The 25,902-nt window shown below is 49.3% G+C and overlaps 1 protein-coding gene across 8 annotated transcripts in view; it reads right to left on the bottom strand.

Moving 5' to 3' along the window:
• FOXP1 (forkhead box P1) overlaps window positions 1–25,902 on the bottom strand; it is a 565,106-nt gene that overhangs the window by 109,480 nt on the left and 429,724 nt on the right. For all 8 annotated transcript variants that reach the window (XR_008558876.1, XR_008558877.1, XM_054729759.1 and 5 more), the window contains one exon: window positions 14,988–15,023. Coding sequence is in view for 5 of the 8 variants with exons in the window: in XM_054729759.1 (XP_054585734.1) it covers window positions 14,988–15,023 (36 nt within the window). In the remaining 3 variants the exon portion in view is untranslated. The remainder of the gene's footprint in view (window positions 1–14,987; window positions 15,024–25,902) is intronic.

Genomic DNA, 25,902 nt, shown 5'->3' on the forward strand with positions numbered 1-25,902 from the left:
CCACGCCTGTCACACGACAGCCCCACCATCAGCGCAGGGCCTTTCTGAGCATCGACATTAAACCCCAAAGAAACATCATGTCTCCAGCAGCCCCGGCGTTGCCTCTGCCTGGTCCCACAGGCGCCCCCGCACTCCACACACACACACACACACACACACACACACACACACACACACACACACACACACACACACACACACACACACACACACACACACACACACACACACACACACACACACACACACCACACACACACACACACACACACACACACACACACACACACACACACACACCACACCACCACACACACACACACACACACACACACACACACACACACACACACACCACACACACACACACACACACACACACCACACACACACACACACACACACACACACACACACACACACTGTCCTTGGGACACTTCACGTCCTCCTACCTGCTCTTGCAAACCTGGCCAATGCTCTTCCCTTCCTCTTGCTCTTCATCTGTGATTCATCTCCTCCTTCCAATCCCAGCCTTCCACAGATGGAGTCACTTCACACGGCCTTCCCTAACCCTCGCTCCCCGGGCACCACGGGAAGGCTCCTGCCCTGCATCCCCTCCTCAGGCTCACCGGGCAGGAGTGGCCCTGGTTTCACCTGGCTGACGCCTTTCTCAGCCTCACAGGCTAACAACCTCCCTCTGCGTCCCTCACTCTGTTCTTACTGTGGCCATCTTCCCACCCCCTCCCAAGCCTTTACCTCCACTTTCATCTCTGCACGTCGCCTAACAAGGCCATCTCAGACCAAACTAAGGTTTAAATTAAGCATGTGTTGCTTAATGCTACCTGTTACTCATTCTTTTTCTAGATCTATCTTCGATTAGCACACTAAGCAATACTGCAGAACTTGACTTTCCACAGGATTTTGTCAGACCCAATGGGAATTTAAAGGGCCACCACGCTCCACACTCCACTCACAGAGAGGGCCCAGGGCAGCTCCCCGTCCCCTCAGCCACACTCACTCACACTCAGTGACACCCACAGACGCTCCAGCCACCATCCTGGCCATGAGGAGGAAGGAAAACACTGAGAACCATAGAAACTCTGATCTGGAGTAAATTTAGAGGCCATTTTAATCCCACCCCTCACTTTCCAGAGAAGAAAACTCCTGCCCAGGAAGAAAAAACGACGAGCCAAAGGTCACGCATCTACGCAGTTCCCGGCAGAACCAACACCAGGCCCAGGACTCCTGCCTCCTAACTGGCGCTCTTCCCATCGCCTCACGCCACCTGCAGGCAGGGAAGTGAGGAACCACAGCGACTGAAGCCATCGCCGCCCCGCACACACTTCCCTTTGGTTGGGGAGTAGGCAGCAGATAATAGTCTTTCTCTACTTGTTTAAACTGCAAATTATGAATGAAAAACACACTAATTCTTAACTTACCAAAGGCACAGGACACCAAGAATTAAGTCACCTTCCACTGTCCCTCATCTAAAACCCATGTAAGTACATTAGGCCATTAATCTAGAGCTAAGCCTCCAATAGGGTAGACACTTGGTACATGTGGCTATTTAAGTTTAAATTAATTACAATAAAATAAGATAAAAAACCAGTTTCTTAGTCATACTACCCACATGTAAAGTGCCCAGTAGCCAGTGTAGCTAGAAAATACCATAATGGCAGCAAACAGAACATTCCACCACGGCTGAAACTCGATCAGACAGCGCTGACAGTGTAGCACACCAGCCTATGAAGTGAGCACAGTAGGAAACCATCACAAAGATGAGTTATGATTCTGAATATAGACCTTTTCCAGCAACAAGGGACTTGCAGAAATATTCTAGGCCAACTGTGTTTCATCGCTGATGAGGAAACTTAGTCCCAGGAGATTTATTTATATCGTCTCCCAAGCTGTACCAGCAGTTGTCACAGGGTTGGGATGGAATGTCAGGTGGCACCAACTCACAGAAGTGTTTTCCCACTAAACTCTTTGGCTAAACACTAACAATATAGTACACCTGACCCTCTTTGAGATGATGAGGGTAAAATGTCTAGACAGCTAAAAGGAAAACTGAGGTCCGATAACTTGCCCATATTTAGTCGGGATCTGTGTGATAGTACCAGATCCAACTCTATCTGGAGGGGACAAATGGCTCAGTCCAAGCCGACAGCATATGCCCACCCCTCCCCACAGTGCCCTGGTTCAGGCACAGATGCCTGAAATCATTCAGCCAATTCAGAGACCTGTTGGATTATGGAGGCTCTCCTTCCTACAGGGGCTCTTCAGCTATAAACAGGTGAATCTGGAGCACAGGGGCCATCTTGCTTCAGCAGAGGGAGACCCGGACAAAGAATGAAGCCAACACAGAGAAAAGCAGAACAAAACGAAGCCAGGCCAAGCCTGGTCCCAGCTGTGTCTGAGGTAGGCTAACTCTTGAACTCTGAGGTTCTGGGAGACAAAGCCTTTCCCCATCACTAAGCAGTCCAGGTTAGTTTTTTCCCACATTTGCATGTGGAAAGGTTTTGACTAATTCAGGTACTTCTTTCCACAAGGAGAGTCGGAAGTGGTTATATGCACACTACCAACCCACCTTGAAAATCCCAGTGAGAGGGAAACGCCGATTACCAAGCACATGATGGCAGGGACAGATCATGGACGCCAATCTGAGAGGGATTCCCCAAGTCAACCCCAATCACACGCAAACTGTCCCAGCCACGCATCAGTTATTGGGTTTCAATCAAAAACATGCATTTTTCTTTCGACTGCCCAGATTTACAAGTTTCTTATCATGGTAGGCTTGCAACTTCTGTACTTGTTGCAATCAGAGTGCTTTTTATTTAAACTACAATTTATGAATGAAGAACACACTTAATTATTAACTTACATCATTTTAAAATTCAATACAGTGTCTTCCATTCACAAGCCCTGGGGATTTCTTTAAGAAGTTTCAGCATCTGAGAAAATACAGAGAAATCCGGCCGAGAGCTCGGGTCCACAGCTCATTAAGACTTCTTGGTCCAGTGGTTTCCACTCAAACTCTTTGACTTGCCTTTCCCACAAGTCCTGCGCTGGCTCCTCACTCCTAGGTCTTCTTCTCCCTTTTATCTGAATTTGATATTCAAGTTTCACTTTTACCCTAGGTCCAATTTGCCAAAATTCATCCATCATAATTTCATGAAGTCTGGCCCTAAATAACTTACACTACCTGGTAGCAACTATCTTATTGTCACCCATGCTCCAGAGACGAGCGCTGTCTTCCGGTGGCCCATCTCATTTACCACGACGACCGGGCTACTGTAACAGGAAATTAACCTCCCCTTAAATAATGATAACCTTTTTAAAAAGGCTTTGAATCTTCCTTTATAAGATGACTTTTGAAAATTAATCAGTTTAAATGTATAGATTTGGACATGAAATAGCTGTTCTCCGTTAGTGCTTTGTGTATTTATTTCATTCAATGATCTTGTAAAACTGCACTCATTTCTATCCTGTTGTGCTTTCTATTCAGCTCATCAACAGCCTAAAACTACTTTTTTTCTTCCATTTAACTTTTTCATTTACTCTCCTGTTATTATGAAATTCTAGCCAAAGATTAGGGAGTTCCTATGGCTTAAGATTTTTACTAATAATGGATTTCAACTTGGTGGGCTTAAAAGTTATTTTTAATTTTAATCTTTTAAAAATTGATTTGAGAGAGAGACAGACAGAGAGAGAGAGGAGAGAGAGAAACATTGATTTGTGGTTCCACTTATTGATGCATTTATTGGTTGATTCTTTTATGTGCCCTGACCAGAGGATCGAACCTGCAACCTTTATGTATCAGGATGACGCTCTAACCAACAGGGCCTTAACTTGCTGTTATAAAGCCATCACAAAAATTCCATCAAGTTCTCATGACATCATTAGCATCTCGTTACGTATGTGCCACGTGCTGGTGTGTCTGGCTCAATGTTTAGGGTTCCAGTCTTCATCTGGTTCTTACCTGAGCTTGTGAGGTGGGTATAATTTATAGGGTTTTACAGACACACAAACACAAGTGAAAAGCTTAAAAGGCCACTGGGACGGGCCGCATTTCAGACATGGTTCATATATCTCTAAAGACTGGAGTAATTCTTTTGACTATAGGGCCAACCACTCTAGAATCTGACCTAAACATCCCATACTGAAATCTTTCACAATGGTTTTCTTTGACACCAAAATGCAGGTCTCCTGTTGGCAGTGGCCTTTTCCATCGTTGTCCTTGGGCGAGGGATCAAGGGGACTGTGCCCCCTGCAACTGCGCAGCACTGGTTACACCGGGCGGCAGGGAGCTCCTCTCCGAGGCTCCGGAGCCTTGCCTCCGAGAGGATCTCCGCCTTCTCCGCTATGTCACGATGCAGGAGGCCGACGCCATTACCGTGCAGCTTACTGAAATCAAGTGTGGCCCTGGCCGGGCGGCTCAGTTGTTGGAGAGTGGCCTTTGCTAATCACGTGTCTCTGGCTGGTGGAGAGATAAGGGCTGCAAGGCCAGTCCGACCTCCCCAAGCCAGCCACTGAAGGCAGGGACGGCATTCTGAGTTCTGTCTGGCCGGGCGCTTTCCAAGACTGCGCCTCTCCCCCAGACCGTGAGCAACATCCAAGGTGACCTTGGGCTGCGAGCGTGTGGCTGGAGCAAAGCGGAGGCCGAGCTACGCCAAGCTGGAAGCTGACTGCCGCATCACTTGCTCGCGCTGCGCCCTGCTCTGGCCCGGAGCACGCTCTTCGGGGACTGCGGGCTCCTCGGGGCCCGCGCTGGGGTTAGGGTCTGTCTGTGCACAGCCACGGAGCATCAACAGTCAGGAAAAATAATGGCTTTGGAGCGCGGGGCACCCTACCCAAACATCAGCTACATGTGTGATCACAGATGGAAACTAGCGGCTGTTTACCCTGAAGGGCCCATAAGGAAAATGCAGTCACCTTTACAGTAAAATGCTACTTACTGTTCAACCTGCAACAAACCGAGATGGAGGAGACCGGGAACGAATTCGAACAAAGAGCTCCTACAGCACCTGATTTCTCAGAGTGAGTCCAGGCCAGCAAAGCTGCGCGGGCCCCACCGAGCTGAGAGCAGCAGAAAGGGCTGCGGGCCACTGCGGCGGGGGGGGGGGGGGGGGGGGGGGGGGAGAGGGAGGGGGGGGAGAGGGGAGGGGAGGGGGGAAGGGGGAGGGGAAGGGGGGGTGTCCCCAGAAGAAGAGCCTGTGACAGTGCCCTGCCTTTCTCCGGGTGAGCTTAGCCAAGTCAGAAACCTCACGTTGATGAACCGAACCGAAGAAACAGTGCAGGTTTTGTCTGGCAAAGGGTTACGCAACGTATTCAAGTGAAGGTGCCGGTCGGCCTCACAGAGCCGTTCTGACCATTTCCCGGATGCAACAAGCAAGGGCCGTGCTCCTCGTCAGCGTAACACAAACGACAACAGGAGCCACCCCCAGCGTCCCACTGCGGGGCCGGGGCAGCAAAGGCTGAGCAGGGTCTTTCTGAGACTTCTGTGGTTTAGCACTCTGTCAAAACAGGATACCATTTAAACTGAGGCATTCCTGATTCAGGTCAGAAAAACCCTGCTTTGCTGTTCTTTTATAACCAAATTCGTGGGTGGGGAAACTCTGACCTTCCTTTTCTCTTTTTCTGATGGCCCCTGGTGTGGTCTGAGAAGGCACTATATTTAGCAAGCTTTGAGAACGGGTGTCTAAGCAAGATGACTGTCACTTTCTATGAATTACTGTACATGTGAAATCATGGGCCTGTTACATTATGCAAAAGCAACTCAAGTGAAACAAACAAAAATACCTGTTTGCATACATAGTTTTGTAAAAATCTGTGGGGAGAAAAAGGGGAAATACACAGAGAACCACCACAGTGCAACGTGCTCGCCGCGTGAGCCTCGCCCGGCGCGGAGTCTCTGTGGTGCCGGCTGAGCGGTTCTGACTGCGGCGGGAGCAAGGCGCAGGGCGAGCCGGCCCGGGCCTCCCTGGCCTGAAGCACAGCCCATCAGTCTGGGTTCCCACCTGCGGTCCTGCAGACGCCGTCTCCCCTTTCCAATCTCAGCCCCACAACCGAGGTGTCCACTCAAAGGCCATCCTGAGTCCCAGCCCCAACACATCCCCTGCCCGGCTCCCCCCGGGTTTCCTGGGGCTCCACGTCACGGCACCTGCGATGCTTTCTGCTTCCAGGGTTCACGTCCCACAGGACACAGCCCCGGGTCTCCCAGGCCCTGGGAGAGCGTCTAGGCTAAGGTGACCAGATTTTAACATTGGTAAAGTGGGACACCATTGACCGGGGGGTGGGGGGGGTGTCTTTTTTAAAAATATATATTTTATTGATTTTTTACAGAGAGGAAGGGAGAGGGATAGAGAGTTAGAAACATTGATGAGAGAGAAACATCGATCAGCTGCCTCCTGCACACTCCCCACTGGGGATGTGCCCGCAACCAAGGTACATGCCCTTGACTGGAATCGAACCTGGGACCCTTGAGTCCGCAGGCCGACGCTCTATCCACTGAGCCAAACCGGTTTCGGCCCGGGGGAGGGGGGGGAGGATTCTTGATTAAAAATTTGGTCTATATTGTAATCGCTTTTGGTTTTTTTAATAAAAGGAAATTCACTTCTTAGATCATCGTTGAATTTGCATCCTCTTTTCTTACTCATTATGTTAAAAATCTAAAAAAAAATAATTTAAAATTATATTATAAATTATTATATACATATTGCTTAAAAACACAGTAAGTAGGCACATAATTACATAAACATATTTTATTGTTAGTTTATAAATTAAATTAATTTGATTGTTATAAAGTAACTATATTTTAAAAATTATTTTAATCATATTTCTTTCTAAATAATAACAATACTAACTTGTATTATTTTTCCTCTGAATTTGCCGTAACGTAAGTCGTAAGTGCCACTTTCAAGGCCGGCTCTAGACTTTTTGCCGCCACTATAAAATGTAAATAATACGAGTACTGTCTGCTAAATTCAAGGAAATTGATGTATTTATGAAATAAATAAATAAATTACTTACCTAAATTATCTGAATAGCTGATTTGTAATGACATCACTTGTTTAACTAGCTTACTAGCACGCAGTACGATGTGTATCGTCTGAGAGACAGTTACAAAATGTTTTCGTCGTTGCCAATCCCAAAAAATGCCATTGTTCATTAAGTCCAAACAATGGTGGTCGAATTCTAAGAACTGATCAACAATGCGAACTTTGATAAGCAGTTCTCGATAATCAGTTCTCAACAATTATTTGTTATTATTAAAGTTTAACGTTATAAAATTAACAAAAATAATATAAAACTCATATCCTGGCTAAATAGCCACATGGCTGCCGAAAACCGTATATTCCCTTCCCGTTCTGCCGCCGTTCCCTAGCTTGTCGTGCATTCTTTCCAAAAATCGGGACTTTTTTAAAACGCCGCGGGACGCGGGACAGATTGTTAAAAATCGGGACTGTCCCGCCAAAAGCAGGACGTCTGGTCACCTTAGTCTAGGGCCCAGTGATGGGCAACCTTTTGAGCTCGGTGTGTCAAACTTCGCCAAAAAACTGAGCATAACTCGGGTAGTGTGTCACTTTGAGGAAAAAACATTATTTCGCAAATGTTTCATCCTCGGCATAGGGCCGCCTCAGAATTGAACCTGGGACCTTTCAGTGCTGACACGCGTGTCATAGGTTCGCCATCACTGGTCTACGCTGAGGCGGCCCCCACTAACAGGTCAGACGGGACCAGGGGTCTCCAGAGCAGTCCGTTCAAGTCTCTGAAGAGGCGTGTTCTTCCCACCCTCCTCCCCAGACCGCCAGGCCCCCGCGGTGCCCTGCGTCAGTGGGCATTTCCTAAGGCCCCACAGGCTGAGAACGTGGAGTCTCCCAATGTCAAGCAGGCAAGACTGGAGGGAATCTGGGGAATTGGAAGAATAATTCCTCAAATGTCTTTGTCAATTCCTCTCTTCTTTGGTCAGCCTCTCTTCTTATTTCTTACTGGTCACAGCAGAGTCTCTTAGTGGGTGGACCAGACTCTGGCCGATGACCTTGAGCCCAGCACCCAGCGCTCAGCCACAGGTCTGCGTCCTGGCCGCGGAGTGGCATTCCAGCTGCGCCGTCTCCTCCAGGCGGGGCGGCGGGGCCGAAGGAATCCTGTGTGCCCCAAAGGCGGGTCACAAGACGTGGTGACTCGGGGCAGCCGCTGTGGTGCTGTGAGGCTCCACGGAGGGTTCTCATCGGGAGGGACTGCCAGGCCTTCGGCCCAAGCCCGCGAGCTGGGGCCTTGGAAGGAGGCGCTGGCCAGGTCAGGCCCGGCCCAGGCAGTGACTGCGTCTCCCGAGACTGCCCACAGGAAGGGTGTGCACCAACGTGAGCGCGACCTGTCAGACACTGAGTTTGGGGTGACGTAAAGAGTACCCCAGCTCACAGGGAGAGCGGGACTCCGGCGCAGGTAGGAACCTTCCTCCTGCAGAACAAGCCTCGGGGCCTCTGGCGGGGAGTCACGCAGAGACCCAGGAGCCTCAGAGAGCCAGGCACCCCCCTCCCCGCACCCCCCGGGCAGCCCGTCGAAGAGGGATCAAATTCACAGTCAGGACGCACAGGTGCAAGGGACCCAGAGCTTGCCAATGCTCGGCTCTGCCGGCCGGTCCCAGAGCCCACAGCCCGCACCGAGGCGGACTGTCCATGAGCCTCTGCCACCGGGAAGGGGCTCGCTGGCCGACGCCGGGCTGAAACACACAGTGCACGAGGCTGGAGGCCAGAGCAACGTGGAAGGGGCAGCATTTCTGCGCCACAGATAACCGCTGCCACAGAGGAATGACGTTCCAGCTTCTGTTTTAAGGATGAGCTGGCAAAGAAGTTTTAGTGGGAAAATCCCAGATTTTTGAACCTTTGCAACTAACTCCACAAAACGTTACATGCTGTGTGCAGACGAGCGCACCAGCCTGTACACACACTGTCTGAAGTCTCAGGTGGAGAGTCTATGTCTTGCTTCCCTCGTTCTTCTCCCGTTAGAACGGAAACATCAACATTCCTGTTTTCAGTGAAGTGTGCTTCCCAAGCCTCTGTCATACTTTCTTGGACAATCCCATGCTTTTAACACAACATGGCTGCCCTGTTTGTACTGGAGCTGGCCTGATGGCGTGGAAAACCTCTGCCCCGTGCTGCATGTCCTTGGTGATGCAGAAGTGAAACAGCCCGCAGGTGTGCAGAGAACGCCCTCGGGGAAGACACGCGGCAGTGAAGACTAACGAAGGACTCAGTCCCCCGAGAAGCCGGCGCCCGACCAAAGGCCCCGGCAAAAGACAACCCTGAAACCCGGCTGCCCTCCCCACGCACCGAGACCCCGGCAGAGGAAAGCGTACAAGGAAACGGGAGCATTCCCTGACCCTCTGGGCGCCCCTAAGGATAAAGCCAGTAAGAAAGTGGCTTACAAATCCCTCCTTTGAGTGGAGAGGGGACTCTCAGAATGGGGAGACCAGGTTTCACCCTGTTCCTTCTCAGCAGGTGCAGCTACCTGGACCGCCACAAGGGAAGTCACGCCCGCCCAGAGGACCCACCGTGTGGACAGCCATCTGCACATTTCCTTCGGCTGAGAGTCTCCCATTCATCTGGTGCTCACGGAGGATGATCGTGTGACAGGACGATTCTAACTGAAGTTCACTCGGAAACGTGGGAAGGGACTGATCATCGCCGTCTCTGCCATCATCTGTCACCACTGAAAACTCTCCACATCACAGGAAATTCCACGATTTTGCATGCAGGCCAGCCTGGGATCTCACAAGTAATAACCCACAACCAATATCACAACATACTAGTCGATGATTAGAACAAAGCTGTAAAACTTAAGTCACATTTTGAGCACAATGTGTCAGATACTTTACACACACACACACACACACACACACACACACATATACACATTTTAAACTCAATCCTCCACTACAAACTGCAGGGCAGCTATTCCGCCTCTTTGTGGAGGAAGTGCAGAAGTGAGCTCACTTGGACGAGGTCATGTAGTTGCTAAAGGGTGGTTTTATGAATTTCTGACTCCAGAGTCTTAACAACTAAGCTTCCTGTTCCCATCAGCACCTCAAGCTGAAGACAAAAGGCAACCCCACACTTTCTGCTAACTAATCAATGTATTGACCCAATCACGATAATGGCTATTATCATTATTATTAATCTAAATAGAAATTAACCATATTATGAATCATATCAGTGTTGATAAAACAAAGACCAATAAACCTCACATCTATATGGGGCAGGTGTGAGAAGCACAAGTAGGAAAAGGATTTAGAAAGAAGAAAGGAAGTCCAAGGATTTGGCTTATACAAAGCCAGCCGGAGGCCAGGGTGTGCCGTCCTCTACCCGAGAGAGAAAGGGGAGCAAGGTCCCGTGGGCCCCAGTGCAGTATCGAGGGGAACTCAAGGTCACGGTCCCCCTTTCAGACTGAGAACAGGAGGAGGCCAGTCTGTGGGACCAAAACAAAACTTTGATAGAAGGAAACTTTCAGAGGGAATGATTTAAGCTGTTCTTGGTGAGAAGTGTAATTTTCAAATGCTCGTGTGAAGTTCTTATTTCCATTTTAAGTTTACAAATAAAAATAATCATGTTTTCAAAGGGTCTTGTGGTTCACCGTGGGGGAGGGAGTTTGGCTTGGTTTCCGTCAATGAAGCTTCCAGGTCTTTGGAGGTTTTCTCTTATTTGCAGGGAACATTTAAGCCCAACCGAGGCAGTGGATGTCCGGAGATCCGGTCTGTCCTGCCTGACGGTCAGTCAAAGCAGCCGGAGAAGGTGCAGTGAGCGCAGGAGTCAGAGAGAGACACCTTTTCATCTTTCATCAAGGGGATATGCTTACCAAAATGTTTTAAAAGCAAAAGAACGTTCTAGAATAGCACAGTCCAATACTACCTTTTATGATGATAGGAATGTTTTCCACTTGCACTGTCCAAAATAGCAGGCAGCCCCTGGCCACATGGCTATTTAAATTATTTAAAATAAACACAATTTAAAACTTCAGTCCTCAGTCGCACCCGTCATATTTCAAGTGCTCTGTCCTGTTCACTTCCACAGTCCTACCTTCACATGAGCCAGGGCACGCATCACTCTCACTGTAACTCCCGCTGCGCGGCTCCAACTCAGACAGGCCCCGAGGAGCGCCCGCCCGCGCTCAGCCTGAAGCGGGGCCCGGGCACCCGAGGGCCGTCAGGAATGCAACGGCAGTGGGCACAGCAGTGGATGAGGGAGGAGCCGCTCAGCCCTCGGGTCCAGGCTCACCTTTTCTTCCCAGCAGCCTTGCTGTCCAATAGAACTGCTATATCTTTCCACAACGTTTTAGTGTCAAATGACTCCTGATCTCAGAGACAAGTCTGTGGATGACCGGAATAATAAAGGCCAATGGCCTTCTCATGAGAACGCTGTCCGTTTCCTTCGCGGCCCTGCCGTTTTCCAACATTAGTAGAAAGTTTGTTTTGTTTTTCATCAACTTTTCTCTATAAAACAAGGAAGTTGTTGGATGTCCAAGCTTCTCTTCACAAAGATGGCCTAAAGATCAACTCCAACTTTTAAGTCAGGAATCAGCTCATGTTTTCTGTAAAAGGCTAGAGTAAGTATTGTAAGCTTTCACACGCTAACAACTACTGTAATCTACTGGGAGTAGCCAGTCAGCAAAACCCATGAGTGAACACTGAAATCTTCATTCGGTACCATTTCCATGTTTCATGAAATATTCTTCTTCTGTTTGTTTTTGTGTTTTGTTAACCATTTAAAAATGTACACGGTTTGTAGTTCCTACAAAAACAGGCTTCGGGATTTGCTCCCCCCCACCCCCCCCAGCCCGCCCCACCCCGGCCAGTGTTTGCCAGCCTCTGTTCTCAGACTGTTCCCATTCAGGGCTTCACATTACAGAAGGTCCTGCAGTCAGAGAGACCTCCTAGTGCTGATGGAAACTCACCCTCCCGGGGACAGCGGACAGCGAGAGGCCCAAGAGCTCCGCAGCCAGCAGCTCTGGGGGGACCCGGAGCCCGCGGGGAGAGCCGCTCCAGGGGATGACGATGCGCACTGAGGTGCGAGCAGACCCCGACCAGCTCCTGGGAGCAGCTCCAGCTGCTGTCACCCTTGGCTGAGCTCAGCTGGTCTCAGGACCCTTTTACAAACCAGGTTTGTCCAGACTTCTACTAGTCAACATCTGGATCTCCATCAGGGTTTCTGCGAGCCCACTCACTAGGCCTTGCTCTGCATCTGCGTTACCATCAATTAGGCATTAACGTACTGTGCATCACTGGCCCCGTGCCGTGCAGTGTGCGGCTCCTGGAGCCCACTGCAAAGCCAGGATTCTAAACGGAGCTGTGTGGGCAGTGAAATACTTGTTTTCAAATTCATCCGTGTACATTTAAAAAATTATCACTCTCTACATTTCCTTTGAAATGTCTGACCTGCTGCTCATAAGTCAAAAAATATAATATCTTTTTTGTAGAACTCCAGGTGGTAAACTGAACTAGAAAAACAAGTCAGATTGGCTACTTGTTAGATGATGGGAGTCCAGGCCTCATGCAACTGGTGTTGCATTTTAAACAGAAGCCCCAAACGCCCTGTGGACCTCATGGCCAGGCTGCCCGGGACTGTTTGCCTTCATCAGTTCATAGTCCCAAATTCCCAAAGAGCAGCGGAGTGAAGAGGGGTCCATTTAAATAGAAAAAGTCAAGTAAGACGTGGAGACGGCAGTGCAGGCAAGGAGGGGAGCCGCCAGGCTGTCTTTCTGGCTCCACACCAGTAGTTCTTTCTTGCTTTATTTTGCAAAATGAGCAGAGCAAGTATTTGTATCGAAAACACCGAAGGAAAAAAGGCTCTGGATAAATACAGACTCTACATTTCAATAACATTCAAGTTCCTGCATGAGGTGTGCCCTAAACTCCTAGAGACCAGGCGTACCTGAGATGTGGCCAGTTTCAACTCCTGAAATGTATCCGGATGAATCTGGTAGAAAATCAAGTTAATGATCTTATGAGAATTACAATACTTCCAACTGGGGTTGGCCTGGAAATGCCGTAGAAATGGGCACATGTTGTAAAATGTGGTCTATCAGTAGGTCTGGTCCAAAGCAGAAGTGCACGATTATGTGGAGCCAAGGAGATGAGTCCTGTCTGGAACCCCGGATGGACCTTCAGGATGACTCGTCTTTGTCCTCACTCCCGGGCTGCTCAGGAGGACCTGACGTTAACAGGAGGCTGGCCTATCCAACTCTGACACCCAGCCTCCTGCCTCGCACTGCTTCCTGGGCAACTTGCCAAAGCCAAAAGCCAAGCCTCCTGACCAGGGATTCCCTCACATCTGTCGCTCACATTGGTGAGAGGAAGTCAGAGTTCACCCCCGCCCCTGCAGGAGGAGGCTGGGCACGAAGAAACGAGGGAAACAGAATGGAAGGGGCCGGCTGCAGGTGGGGAAGGAATGTGGTCTCATGGTGACCAGGGGTGTGGGCCACGGAGGGCGCAGTGCAGGCTGGGGGCTTCTCCCGTGCCCACGCCTGGCCGGAGCCCCAGATTCTCACTCAGAAGACAGAGGTCAGGAGTCTAGTTATGATTTAAAAAGCTTTGAGACCTAGATCTTGATGATGATAAAAATTATATTCATTCTGATGTGCCTCCAGGGTTGAGAAACACGGCACGATCTTTTGTAAATAAGAAACTGAGGCTTACAGAGGTAAGTCCCTTTGCCAAAATCAGATGTTTGGATTCAAGATGTGAGCAAGGGAAGAAAGTGCCAGGGCTCCCGGGGAGGACTCGGGGAGGGCCCGCCACGGTGGACACCTCGGCCCGTCTGGCTCTCTGCCAACTCGGTGCCACCCTTACACGCACAGAGATTTTTCTGGCAGATGACAGTGAAGTGTTTTAATGTAATAAAGTCAGGTATATTATGAAAATGCTCTCACAGATTAGAATCAGTTGTCTTGAAAAGGTGCTTTTTTCAATATCACACAAGTATGCGATCCAGGCTAGCTAAGGCCCTGGCAGCTAAGTCCATTTTTCTGAATCTCAAACAATTACTACTTTCATCATTACACCTACAAAAAGTATAGAAAAATTTCAGACACAAAGGTGGAAGGAAAGAGAGCTGGGTGTGGGTTGGCATCTCTGTCCCAAGCAGACACTGCCTGGTCCCTGGCTGCTGCGAGGCTGGGCCAATGACAGCGGGAGGTCAGTCCTCTAGCCCCCTCATCCAGGCAGCATTATTCAGTGAACAGTCTCGGGACCATCTCCGGCCTGGGAAAGCAGAGGTCAGCAAACTATAGTCTGAATCTGGCCCACCTGTGTTTGTATGGCCTGTGAGCTGAGAACTTTTTAAATATTTTTAAACTAGAGGCCTGGTGCACGAAATTTGTGCACTCACCGGGGGATGGGGGGGGGGCTGTCAGCCCGGCCTGCACCCCTCTCACAGTCTGGGAGCCCTGTCATCGATCGCCCCGCAGAGGAAGGCCCCGCCCACCCGCCGCAGTGCCACCAGCCAGGTAGCCTGGGCCTCCCTCTTTGGGGCGATCCATCGCACCCCGCAGAGGGAGGCCCTGCCCACCCGCCAGTCGGTGGCCTGTGCCTCCCTCTTTGGGGTGATCATGGAGCCCCCCATTGATTGCCCCATCGGCCGGTGGCCTGAGCCTCCCTCTGTGGGGTGATCATGGGGCGATGGCGAGGCCCCTGACCAATCACATCGCACCCGCCTTGGCTGGCCTGGCGCCAGTGCGTGTCATAGCGTGGTCGTCCGGATGGTCGTTCCACTGTTCAGCAATTTGGTCAATTTGCGTATTAGGCTTTTATTATTATAGATAGTTTGGGGGGAAATCAAAACAAGGATATTTCATGATAAATGAAAATGGCATGAAATTCAAATTTCAGTATCCACCAGTGGACTCTGATTGAAACTGCTCCTCATTCGTTCATACATGTGCTGCTGTTTCTGCATTGCTCCTGTGACAGACTGGCCCGCAGAGCCAAGAATACTCACCTTCTGGCCCTTCACAGAAGTTAGCAGACCCCCGGTCTAAAGGAAGAAAAGAGTTAACGATTAAACCAAATTCCTTTCGTAGATTTAATGAAAAGTTCCAAGCAAATGTGGCAGGTGAAATAGCTCCTTCACACACACACTGGGAACTGAGAGCGAGGGAGGAAGGGCGACTTCATTACCTAGCCGCCGTGGCAGCACCTTTCACGTCATCAATCAGTGTGGGCCTTGCACGACTTGCAGGGCTCATTATAAATTGCAGCGCGCGGGCCCCTGACACGATCCAGGGACCGTAACAAGACTCTGTGACGTAATGCGATAAAGGAGGTTTCTCTCTCAGTTCAGTATGGCACGGAGCTGGACAATTTCCAAGGAATTTAATTTCCAGAGTGCCACCTTTGACTACTCAAGATAATTCCACCCAAGCACTAGGCATCCTTGAAGAAAACTTTATCTTTTCTGGAAATGCTTGTCATTGTGTGTCGTTCTCGAAAATATAAATTTGTAGCTATTTTTACCAATGAGACAGACTAAATCCAGGATGTAGATTTTCCAATTAGACTCTTTTTAAACATCTGTTGGTAGGCTGCATTTAACATTACTTATTTGAGCAAAGCACAATTTGATTAGGCTGTCTGAAACTAAGCCAAAGTCTGCAAAATAATAGCTCAATTAAATTCTGTTTTGCTTTAATTTGTCTTGGATTTTCCTGAGATACTGTTGCAAATAATCAAGCAAACCAATTCATTTAAAAATGAGAGATTTAGGTACCTTTTCCATCTTCCCTCCAAGTTTATTTAATGGTCTACTCCGTCTTCAGTATGCTTCACTGAACTTTAATCTTGACCCAAAATACAATTCTATATTTTGCCTTTAGTCTCCTTCAATTTTCTATTCTTATGAATTAAAGTTCTATGCCATTAACATTATACCTTAAACAGATTAGCAACTGTACAAGGCCAACAGCAGCCATGAGGCAGTCAGCCCGCACTGCAGGGGTTTCCGATTTTCACTCCGCACTTGGCAAGACGCAGGCAGGACGGACACTGGGCCCTTCTAACGCTGGGTTCACACTCTTGAAACGTTCCTGGAGAGCAATGACCGTGAGACCACCTGCCGCCTCTCCACCCAAGCAGCAGCACGCTTCCTTTCTGGCTGGGTCAGCTATTGGACTCTCTCACTCACTTATCACTCACTCATTCACCAACCCATTTTTGAAGGACACATCTACAGGTGCCTACTTTGTGCCAGCGGTGTAGAATGCCAAAGCTTCAAGGTTCCAGAGGAGGGACTAGTCCCTTGGCTGTTAAAACAACCTAGCTTTAATTCATATAAAATTCTGGGAAGACCAGGACAAAAGAGAACCCAGGATGGAATTTTAGAACAGGATGACCTTTATTTCTGCCAAAATGGACACATTTAGAAAAATAATGCTCCATGCAGATAATGCTGCTCGCAGGAGGAGCAGGGAGGGTGATGACAGCAGCGGGCATTTATTACGCGCTTGCTATGTGCCAGGCTGCTGGCGTCTAGTTACCACTCCGGGCTGCTGGTATCTAGTTACATCAGCTGGTCTTCACCACAGCTTGGGGAGCACTGGGGTCACCCCTTTTACAGATGAGGAGCCTGATGTCTTCCCATCCAGTGTGCTCAACCACAAGGACACTACAAGCAAAAGGATAGTCCTGTTATGCTACTTAAACATACATGTGAATAGTGACTGATAGCAAATGAATTAAAATGTAATCTGGCATTCAGCAGGCAGTCCTTTTCCTTTTAAAAGGAATTTATATAATTATTAGAAGAACTACCTTTTCTGAGAATGTACTGTGTCCCAGGCACTGTGCAAGCACTTTTCACACATTAATCACTTAATCTTCCAATCACCTTCAGGGTTGAGGTAATCAGCCACATTCTCTAGGTGAGAAAATGAAAACACAGAGAGGTTCAGCTACTTTCCCTAGGTCACACAGGAGTAAGATAGTGCTGGGACTTGAACCTGGAGCCTGACACCAGAGGCCACGCTATTAACCATGTGCCTCATCTCACATACCCTGATAGACACATCTCTGAAACTCCCACCACTCTGCTGAGTTTGTATGGAGACCCAGTGTACAAGATCCTGTGCCTTTAAGGACAAATCACTCCTCATGTTTGACCATGAAGAGATATGTGATAGGAATATGATGTGACTGTTCTTGAATAAGGAGATAGGGAACAGCACAAAGTCTATGCTGAATTTTAGATGCTATTTCAATAGTTACCAACAGGATCCATTAGGCTTCCCAGAAAAAATAACCCCAAGGACTTCTCTCCTCTGGTATGTGATCAGCGCAGACGATGTCGGATAAACCTGTCAAGCTTGGCAAACAGAAGGACCCACACCTCCACTGCCAAACCCAGTGCCCGGGCAGACCTGGCCCTCAGGCCGGAGCTGGAGCGGGCCATCCTGCTCAGAACCCTTCCCCGGGCACCTGGGCAGAGCCGCCGCCAACCAGGTCCCCTGCAGCCTGTGGGTGGCTCTTGATTCTGCTCCTAAAGTAAGTAACAATCCCTTTCTGCTGTCGAATAAAGAACGAAGCAGACGTAACTCCTCCACAGCTCCTGGAGAGCAGCTTCCTTTCACCGACGCCAACGGAGAGCCCCTGGCCTGCGGGCCCAGGGCCACAGGAGCTCCGAGGAACCCTCGCACAGAGCCGCGAGGAGGAGCAGGGCAGCGGGCAGAGACTGAGACGGGGAAACAGCCGCGCAGGGGCTTCTGGCTCCTTCTGAAGAAAGAGACAGACGATCCTCTCAGAATTAAAGTCAAACAACTTGGTCGCCAGGGCTTGGTGTCTAAGTGGCAGGTGACACAACAAGCATTATTTGAAGCCTGGACTGTGGGGGCTGGACTGCAGGTGGGAGTGGACCCTGAACGTTTCTGAACAGCAGAGCGACACGGCCTCTAGGGCAAGACTAGGAGGTAGGCTGAGGGGAGGGGCAGGCTGTCGTTCTTGGCCAAGACCTAGCACGTGCCGGCTGAGGTCTGGGGACCCAGAAAGGAATGGATAGGAGACCTCAGCGGAAGGAGAAATGGCAGATCTGAGGACAAATAACGGGGGAGGGAGGAGGCGGGATGGGACTCTGACCAGTAGGCCTGGCGGTGAAGTGATCAGCTGGAGCAGAGAGAAGGGGAATCATGGTGATGCTCAGCTAGGAAAGACATGGCCAGGCGGTCAGGAGGGTACAGACAGCGGGGAGTCCTCGGTAGAGAAGGAAGAGGACAGAGGTGCCAGCAGACAAGACCAAAGGGCCTGGACTCTGGGCTGGGAAGGAGTCTGTGTTCCAGAAGAGCCTGGGAGGCAGAGCGAGAGTGCCGCGGAGCCCGGCAGCCTGCGGGGAAGAAGGGAGAAGAGCCCTTCCCAAACCAGGAGTGAGCCAAGGGCTGAACCAGCTCCTGGAGGCCAGACAGGTTGAGGTGAGGATGAGACTGAATTTGGTGACAAAAATATTCAAGAAAATGAGGAGGAGGAAAGCCAGATTTGGGGGGGGCGGGGGGAGGAGAGCGGCTGGTGGAAACACACAGGAGAGGCAGCAGCGGCGGGACGTTCAGGTCAGAAGCCTGTGGACCCGAGAAGCTGGAGGCGCCGCCGGGAGGACTGAATCACGCAAGGTTCTGACCACCGTTTCACACCCCCAGTCACCGGGCCCAGGCGTCCCTGAGCGCTCACCACTTGTGGCGACGGGATGTAACGCACAGGACAAGGCCCGGCCTCTGGGCCCAGTCGTGTCCTGGCAGCTCTACAGCCTCCACGTAAGTAGTTAAAAATCTGTGCTTGGAGGAAGGGACGTTATTTCTGACTGGCGGGCAGCAGGCGGGGCCCTTCAGCAATGACGAGTGGTCACTCTGCAGTTTACTGGGCAATAATTTGAAACTCAATCTCAACAGCAAGGCTGGAGTCCACCAAAAGTTCAAAATGGGATATGTTCTCTTTAAAATTCTGAGAGCGACTAAATATGACAACCATCTGATGTATGAAAATTATTCACAACCAAAAACAGACAGTCTGGAAATAGCCAGGATGACTTCATTTAGACAGAATTACCCAAATCTGTTTCTAATATACACAGTACACATAATAAATTTTTACAATATGACAAGGAAAACAAACTTAATAAAAGTTCCCAATCTTTTGTTACACAAGCATGCTATACCCATGCTATGTTTATAATAGTTTGCTCATGATATCACAGCTCAGTAACAAAGGCCCGGGCAATACAAAAACAGTTACTAGGCATGACATCAACTCACAACTACCGTAATTACATCAGTACACAAATTTCCCAAACCGTCCATTTTCCAAACTGCTTCTCAATTTCAACGGCTGCCCTTGGACAATTACTTGCAGTCGTCTGCAGGCTTTGAGTAATTCTCCTCTTTCTTCTCTTTCCCAAGCGTCATTTCCCTTCAGAAAGTGCACATTTCAATTACAAGCACTATTTTTCAAATATGCCCTTAAACATATGTCCAAATTAGGAGACAGTGCTGTCTAGTGGTTGGTGATGAGCATCGGGGCCCGGCAGCTCTGCTGCTGTTCCTCCCGCCGCCCATTTGCCGGCCTGGAGCAGCTCCGGGAGGCGGCCGGAGGCAATGGAGAAGACACGGATTCCCCAGCCCGACGTGGGGGCTGGTCCCAGCGCTGCCACTGACCAGCTGTCTGGCCCTGGGCAAGTCAACGTCTCTGATGCCTGCCTTCCCGCCTCTGCACATGGGCATGATAACAGACCTGACCCATGTGGTGAGCACACAGCACACTTTCAGCGCCTGCTATTTAATACTATTGCTGTCATATTTTGGGGACTCGGTTTCCTGTTTGAAAATCTGGCTTAAATTATCCTGATCCACAGTGAATTGTGTACTTTTCTAATGTGAGGGCAAGAGTTCCATCTTGGTCACATTGCCTGGATATAGGGAGGTTTAATGAATAAAGTTTGAATGAATGAATGAATTCCCTATAATTACAAAAGTGAAAAATATTATCTCACAGAAATTGTTTTTCATACGTTTTCTCTAACGGCTTGCTTTCTTGTTCCTGCAGCCAATGTTGGTAAATACCTACAGCCCAATTAAAATAGTAAGTGCCGGGGAAAAAGGATACCGCCTTGAGATTTCCGAAGCTCATTTCTCTAAGGAGCGAGCTTCTCGAACCCATTCCATTCGCAAGCCCCGTCTCCCAGTGCTGGCGGCCCGGGCAGCTGGCTTCCCGGCAGGGCCGGCGGCCAGGGCCGCGAGACTACCCCACTGTCACTCCTGCTCCGTGGTGCTCGCACCAAATGCTGTTATTCCAGGCTTCAGGACATTTTCTAACCACTGGCCGGGGCCCAGTGCCGCGTGCTAATGAGTTTCAGATTGGAGGACTCACTGTGCATGTGTCAGAAAAGGGACACGGTTCATGGTGAGGCGGGGGCGGGGAAGAAAAGACACACAAAAAGGAAGAAAAAACAGTAGTTTAAAAATGCTGGCTACTCAAATTGACAGGGAACGTGACCTCTGCACTGCATCGAAATTCCTGCAGAGGTACAAAATAAAGGCTCTGCTTTTCGCACACACTGCGCCTCGTGGAAGATGGAAACCACTACATCACTTGACCTTGCCGTGCCCTCTTCCAACCACAGACGATGTTGTGTACAAAAATTCTAAATCAACTTAAGATGTTAAAAAAGCTTTAATTTTCCGCATTAGACTTGATGATTACTAGTACTTTGTTTTCTGAGATTTTGCCTCGAAGGTTCACACAGGAGAAGAACCCAATCCCAGGAGAAGAATGGGGTCACTTGGGAATACTGCCACAGCGTCTCTGGGTGGGCGCCCCGTTGCACCCCGGTGCTCCTTGCAGAAGAGCAAGCTAGCCTCCGGCCTCACTGCCCTGGCTTGAAAGCCACCCAAGACTGACTCTATTTGCTTACATTAACAGAACATTAAGACCCATTTTACACAACTTAAGAAACTCAAGCCCTCTCAGCTGGTGATTCACTTCTCTGGACACTTCTTCTCTCCTCAAGGTAACAGACAGGCTGGATCTCAAGACTTCTCATCATGCCATCATGGCCCATCAGAGACCCCTTCTCAGAAAGTCTAACTCACAGGACTTTTTCTGAGTAATGAGGTTACATTTCAATTTTCTTTTTCTCTCTTTTCTTTTTTTTTTGCCACACTTAGTACTGGCAACTTTAAAAATCCAATACTTTCACATCCTCAAACTGTCATCAACACTTTTTTCAGACATTGTCAATAAAATTGATTGCTTGCAGTTTTGAATTCTGCTCTGCACATGGAAACAATACAATTTGTTTTACAGTCTTTTTCGATGGGGGCAGGAGGGAACAGAACCGGCCCATCCGCGCCCTGGGCGGCACGGCCCCCGAGGAGCAGCAGCGCCGGAGTCTGCTGAAAACGGACCCAACTCCCGACGCACGGGCCCTAACCCTCCTGCTGTGCTGCTTGCTATCTCCCTGTCAGATGTGAGTGATGTTTCTGGAACAGTAATACGTTCATCAAACCCTAACCCTTCCCTAAAACGCCCTGCACTGTGGCTCAGAGGCGCCTGGCAGCTTCGTTGTGATGTGTGTGGGGGGCCCGGGCTACACAGTTGTTGGACGCCTCGTACCTCCAGCCACCCTGTCGCTTTACAAGTGTAATCTAGGTATTAAGGAGCTGATTGCGGAACCACGTTGACTTGACATCTTCAAATCAGCTGTATATCATAGAAACCACTATGGGTGGTGATAGACTCCCATGATGCTCAGCAACCATACGTCCCTCTAACTCCCTAATCTGTGAGACTACAAAACACAGCCCCACCCCCTGCCCGCGGCACAAGTGGACGGCCAGCGAGGGTCCAACAGTGTTATTCCTAATTACCTTTTTTTCCCCTCTTGATCCTCTGGCTCTCATAATTAGTTACCTGGGGCTGCAATCCAATTTGAAGTGATGACAAGAAAGTGATCCATGAAAAAGTAATAAGTTAAATCCAATTCCAGCCTTCCTCTAATTAAATGCACATGGAGCTAATGACTCCAGCCCGAGCATTCCAGTGATAATGGTAATTAGCGAGGTGGGAGTCACTCTCTTTTTCAACACTGAAGGTGTAAACCACAAGGTAAAATAGTAGGAGCACTCTTAATTACATGTGTCATTTTGTCAGCAATTTACACATTTTTGACCAGTCAACGATGTTTTTCCCCCGTCCCTCCCCACCTCCTAGCCCCAACAATGATTATAACATACTTTTCCATGTTCCAACACATGGAAGCGCGTAAGAGCACTTCACACTGGAGAATAAGAAACGGCCTTTCCTTGCTGCTGCTCACGGCTGTGACACACACAGGCAAGGTGACAATTAGATAACTATGCAGGTCTTGGTCCCCTGCCCTGAAATCCAGATACTGACATGGAATTGGTTTTGGGTGGGTTGGCTTCATTCTTGCTTATGATATGGAAAATATAATAATGTATCCATGAAAAGATGGCACTCAGCAGCTGCTGGGCAATGCCCATGGAAGGGGAAGCGTGATGAGCTTGCCTGTGGGATTAGCTTATCTGTGGCCCTAGACCAGTGGTCGGCAAACTGCGGCTCTCGAGCCACATGCGGCTCTTTGGCCCCTTGAGTGTGGCTCTTCCACAAAATACCACGGCCTGGATGAGTCTATTTTGAAGAAGTGGCGTTACGTTAGAAGAAGTTTAAGTTTAAAAAATTTGGCTCTCAAAAGAAATTTCAATCGTTGTACTGTTGATATTTGGCTTTGCTGACTAATGAGTTTGCCGACCACTGCCCTAGACCAGTGGTCGGCAAACTGCGGCTCATGAGCCACATGTGGCTTGCGAACTGTGGTTTGCCGCTCTGTTGACTAATGAGTTTGCCGACCACTGCCTTAGGGAAAAACACTTAAAAACATTTTAATAATGTACTAATGTCTTTAACCTGAAGTCAAAATTTCTGGATAAGGGTAATGCCTTATGCAGTGGTCAGCAAACTCATTAATCAACAGAGCGGCAAACCGCGGCTTGCGAGCCACCGCAGTTTACCGACCACTGCCCTAGACAGCCCAGGTCCCATCCTGGTACTGCCACTTCTGCATGCTCTGAAGCAGGTCACTTAACCTCTCTAAGTTTCCAAGTTTCACTTTCCTCACCCAGAGAATCCTATATAATAAAAGCCTAATATGCAAATGAACTGAACAGTGGAACGACCGGCGAAACGACCTGTCACTATGACGCGCACTAACCACTGGGGGCAGGTGCTCAACGCAGGAGCTGCCCACAGCCCGCAGGCCCCAGGCCAGCCAAGGTGGGTGCCAGCAGGCCCCCCTCCCCCCGCCGGTCACCCTGCAGAGGGAGGTGACTGGCGGCAGCGGCAGTGGTGGCGGTGGCTATGGGGGCAGGGCCGGCCAGCCAGTGGGCCAGCGCTGCTCCCCCAATCGCCCTGCTGGTCACCTCCAAGGTGGGTGCCAGCGGGAGCCCCCTGATTGCCCCACCAGTCACCCCACAGATTGGCCCTGATCACTGGCCAGGCCTATAGACCCTACCTGTGCACCAATTTTGTGCACCAGGCCTCTAGTAATTTAACAATCATTCCTGTACCATAGGGTAGCTGGGGCTGGTCCACGCATTTACTACCATTAATTATCTGTGTATATGGTGACAAATACATGCTTACATATAAAATACTAGAGACCCGGTGCATGAAATTCATGCACGGGAGGGTGGGGTCCCTCAGCCTAGCATGCACCCTCTCCAATCTGGGACATCCCTCTCACAATTCAGGACTGCTGGCTCCCAACTGCTCGCCTGCCTGCCTTCCTGATTGCCCCTAAACGCTTCTGCCTGCCAGCCTGATCACCCCCTAACCACTCCCCTGCCAGCCTGATTGATGCCTAACTGCTCCCCTGCCAGCCTGTTTGCCACTAACTGCCCTCCCCTGCAGGCCTGGTCACCCCTAACTGCCTTCCCCTGCAGGTCTGGGTCCACCACAACTGCTGCCAGCTTGGTCACCCCTAACTGCCCTCCCCTGCAGGCTTGATCGCCCCCAACTGCCCTCCCTTGCAGGCCTGGTCCCTCCCAACTGCCCTCCCCTGCTGGCCTGATCGCCCCCAACTGCCCTCCCCTGCTGGCCATCTTGTGGTGGCCATCTTGTGTCCACATGGGGGCAGCCATCTTGTGTGTTGGAGTGATGGTCAATTTGCATATTACTCTTTTATTACATAGGATTAGCATCGCACTTGCATTCTAAGGCTTAGATACACATAGCTAAGGTGACCATATAATTAAATGTCCGATCTGAGCTACTTCTGAGAATGAGAATTATCAGTAAGTACACCCAGCCGCAGCCTGGGCAGCCCAGGACAGTCACCCTGTGCAGCTGAAACGGAAGAGGGAGCGAGCTCACGATGTTACAGCCACACTCAGACTTTTGGAGGGAGGCAAGGACAAAACGTTATTTCAGAAAAAAAATTCTTAAAGCGAAGATATTAAACCCGGGCAACAAGATGGGCTTCTTGAGGTCCGTGAAACCCTCATCACTGGACGCAGGATTCTGTGTGAGGGCTTGTCCGGGAGGAGGGCCCTGTGCCTGTCACGGTTTGATCGGGCGTGTGGTCTGAAAGACTTAATGACTGTATCTAAATATCATTTCTACTTCATTGTCTCTTATCAAGACGTACTTTTTAGAGTTTTGGGATTCTCTAAGGTCAAGTGATAAAGGTACTGAAATTTCAACACTTCATACCAATTTAATGGCAGGGTTGCCACCTGTAGACAATGTTAATTCTACACATTTTAAAAAGTATTTGGCTCCTTGTCCTGAACTATCCACTTTATTAATTCACTGCATAGGGATATTTTTTAAGGGTCAGTATTCCAAAACTATTCCATATTACTACCTACAGCATAAAATTGTGGTTTTCTTAAAAGGTTTCCTCTTACCAATTTATTCCCACGGGAATGATGGGAGGTGCTAAGATTCTATGTGGCATCCATGCAAAGCGAAGATGCCGCCTAAAGCATGTTTATATAACTGCAAAACATGCTAAGAACACCTGCTGAGCGTGGTCTGTGCACCGCCTCAGGGAGAGCCGGTGTCCTCATCCATCCTGAGCCGCCAGTGGCGCTCCTGGGCCAGCTCCGGGGCCCGAGCCCCCTGACCTGGCCTTGGAAGCGAGGGGCAGGCAAAGGGAAACCTCCCATGTGACGGGTGCAAATGCAAATGCTTCGGTGACGGCCTGAAGCCTGTCAGCTTCCCACGCAAGCTCACACAGGGTGACTTTCTCTCCCAACCGCCATGCTGCCAGAACCCACATGCACTTTCCTTTCTTAGGAGAAAATGTGCCATTTGTCTTCCTTCCAGTTTACGTACTCATGCCAACAACTAAATGCTTAAAGAACCGAAATGAATTACTACCCAGAAATGGTGGTCAAAGTTCCAAAATCTGATCAATAAAATTGCTCATCTACTCACAAATTAATCTTCAGCCAGTAAAGTTCCACATTTTCAGCTTACGAGCACACCTGCACTATTAAGCATTTATTTCACTGTTTAAGCAATCTTCAGAAGTAGATAAATATTTATAAAAGTAAGCCTACTATTTTTACTTACATATAATTTTCTTTTTGCAGCAAAAATTTGTTAATTTTTTACAACTCATAAGCATTCTGAAGGCAGGCTCTGTGTCTCCCACAGTCTCGTATCTGTGGGTGTCTAAGACGTCCCCCACGCTGCAGCTGTTTGCGAAATGTCCACCAAGTTGCATGTAATTAACTCAGATCATTCTGATTCTGAATTTAAGATGAGGCCAGTTTTCATTTGTATCATTCATGAAAAATTGGCAAAGCAAATTAAAGACTAAAATAAGTGGCTATTTAGGCTAGTAAGTAGAGTATTTT

This window comes from Eptesicus fuscus, chromosome 18 (assembly GCF_027574615.1).
Source record: "Eptesicus fuscus isolate TK198812 chromosome 18, DD_ASM_mEF_20220401, whole genome shotgun sequence".
NCBI classification, from domain to species: domain Eukaryota; kingdom Metazoa; phylum Chordata; class Mammalia; order Chiroptera; family Vespertilionidae; genus Eptesicus; species Eptesicus fuscus.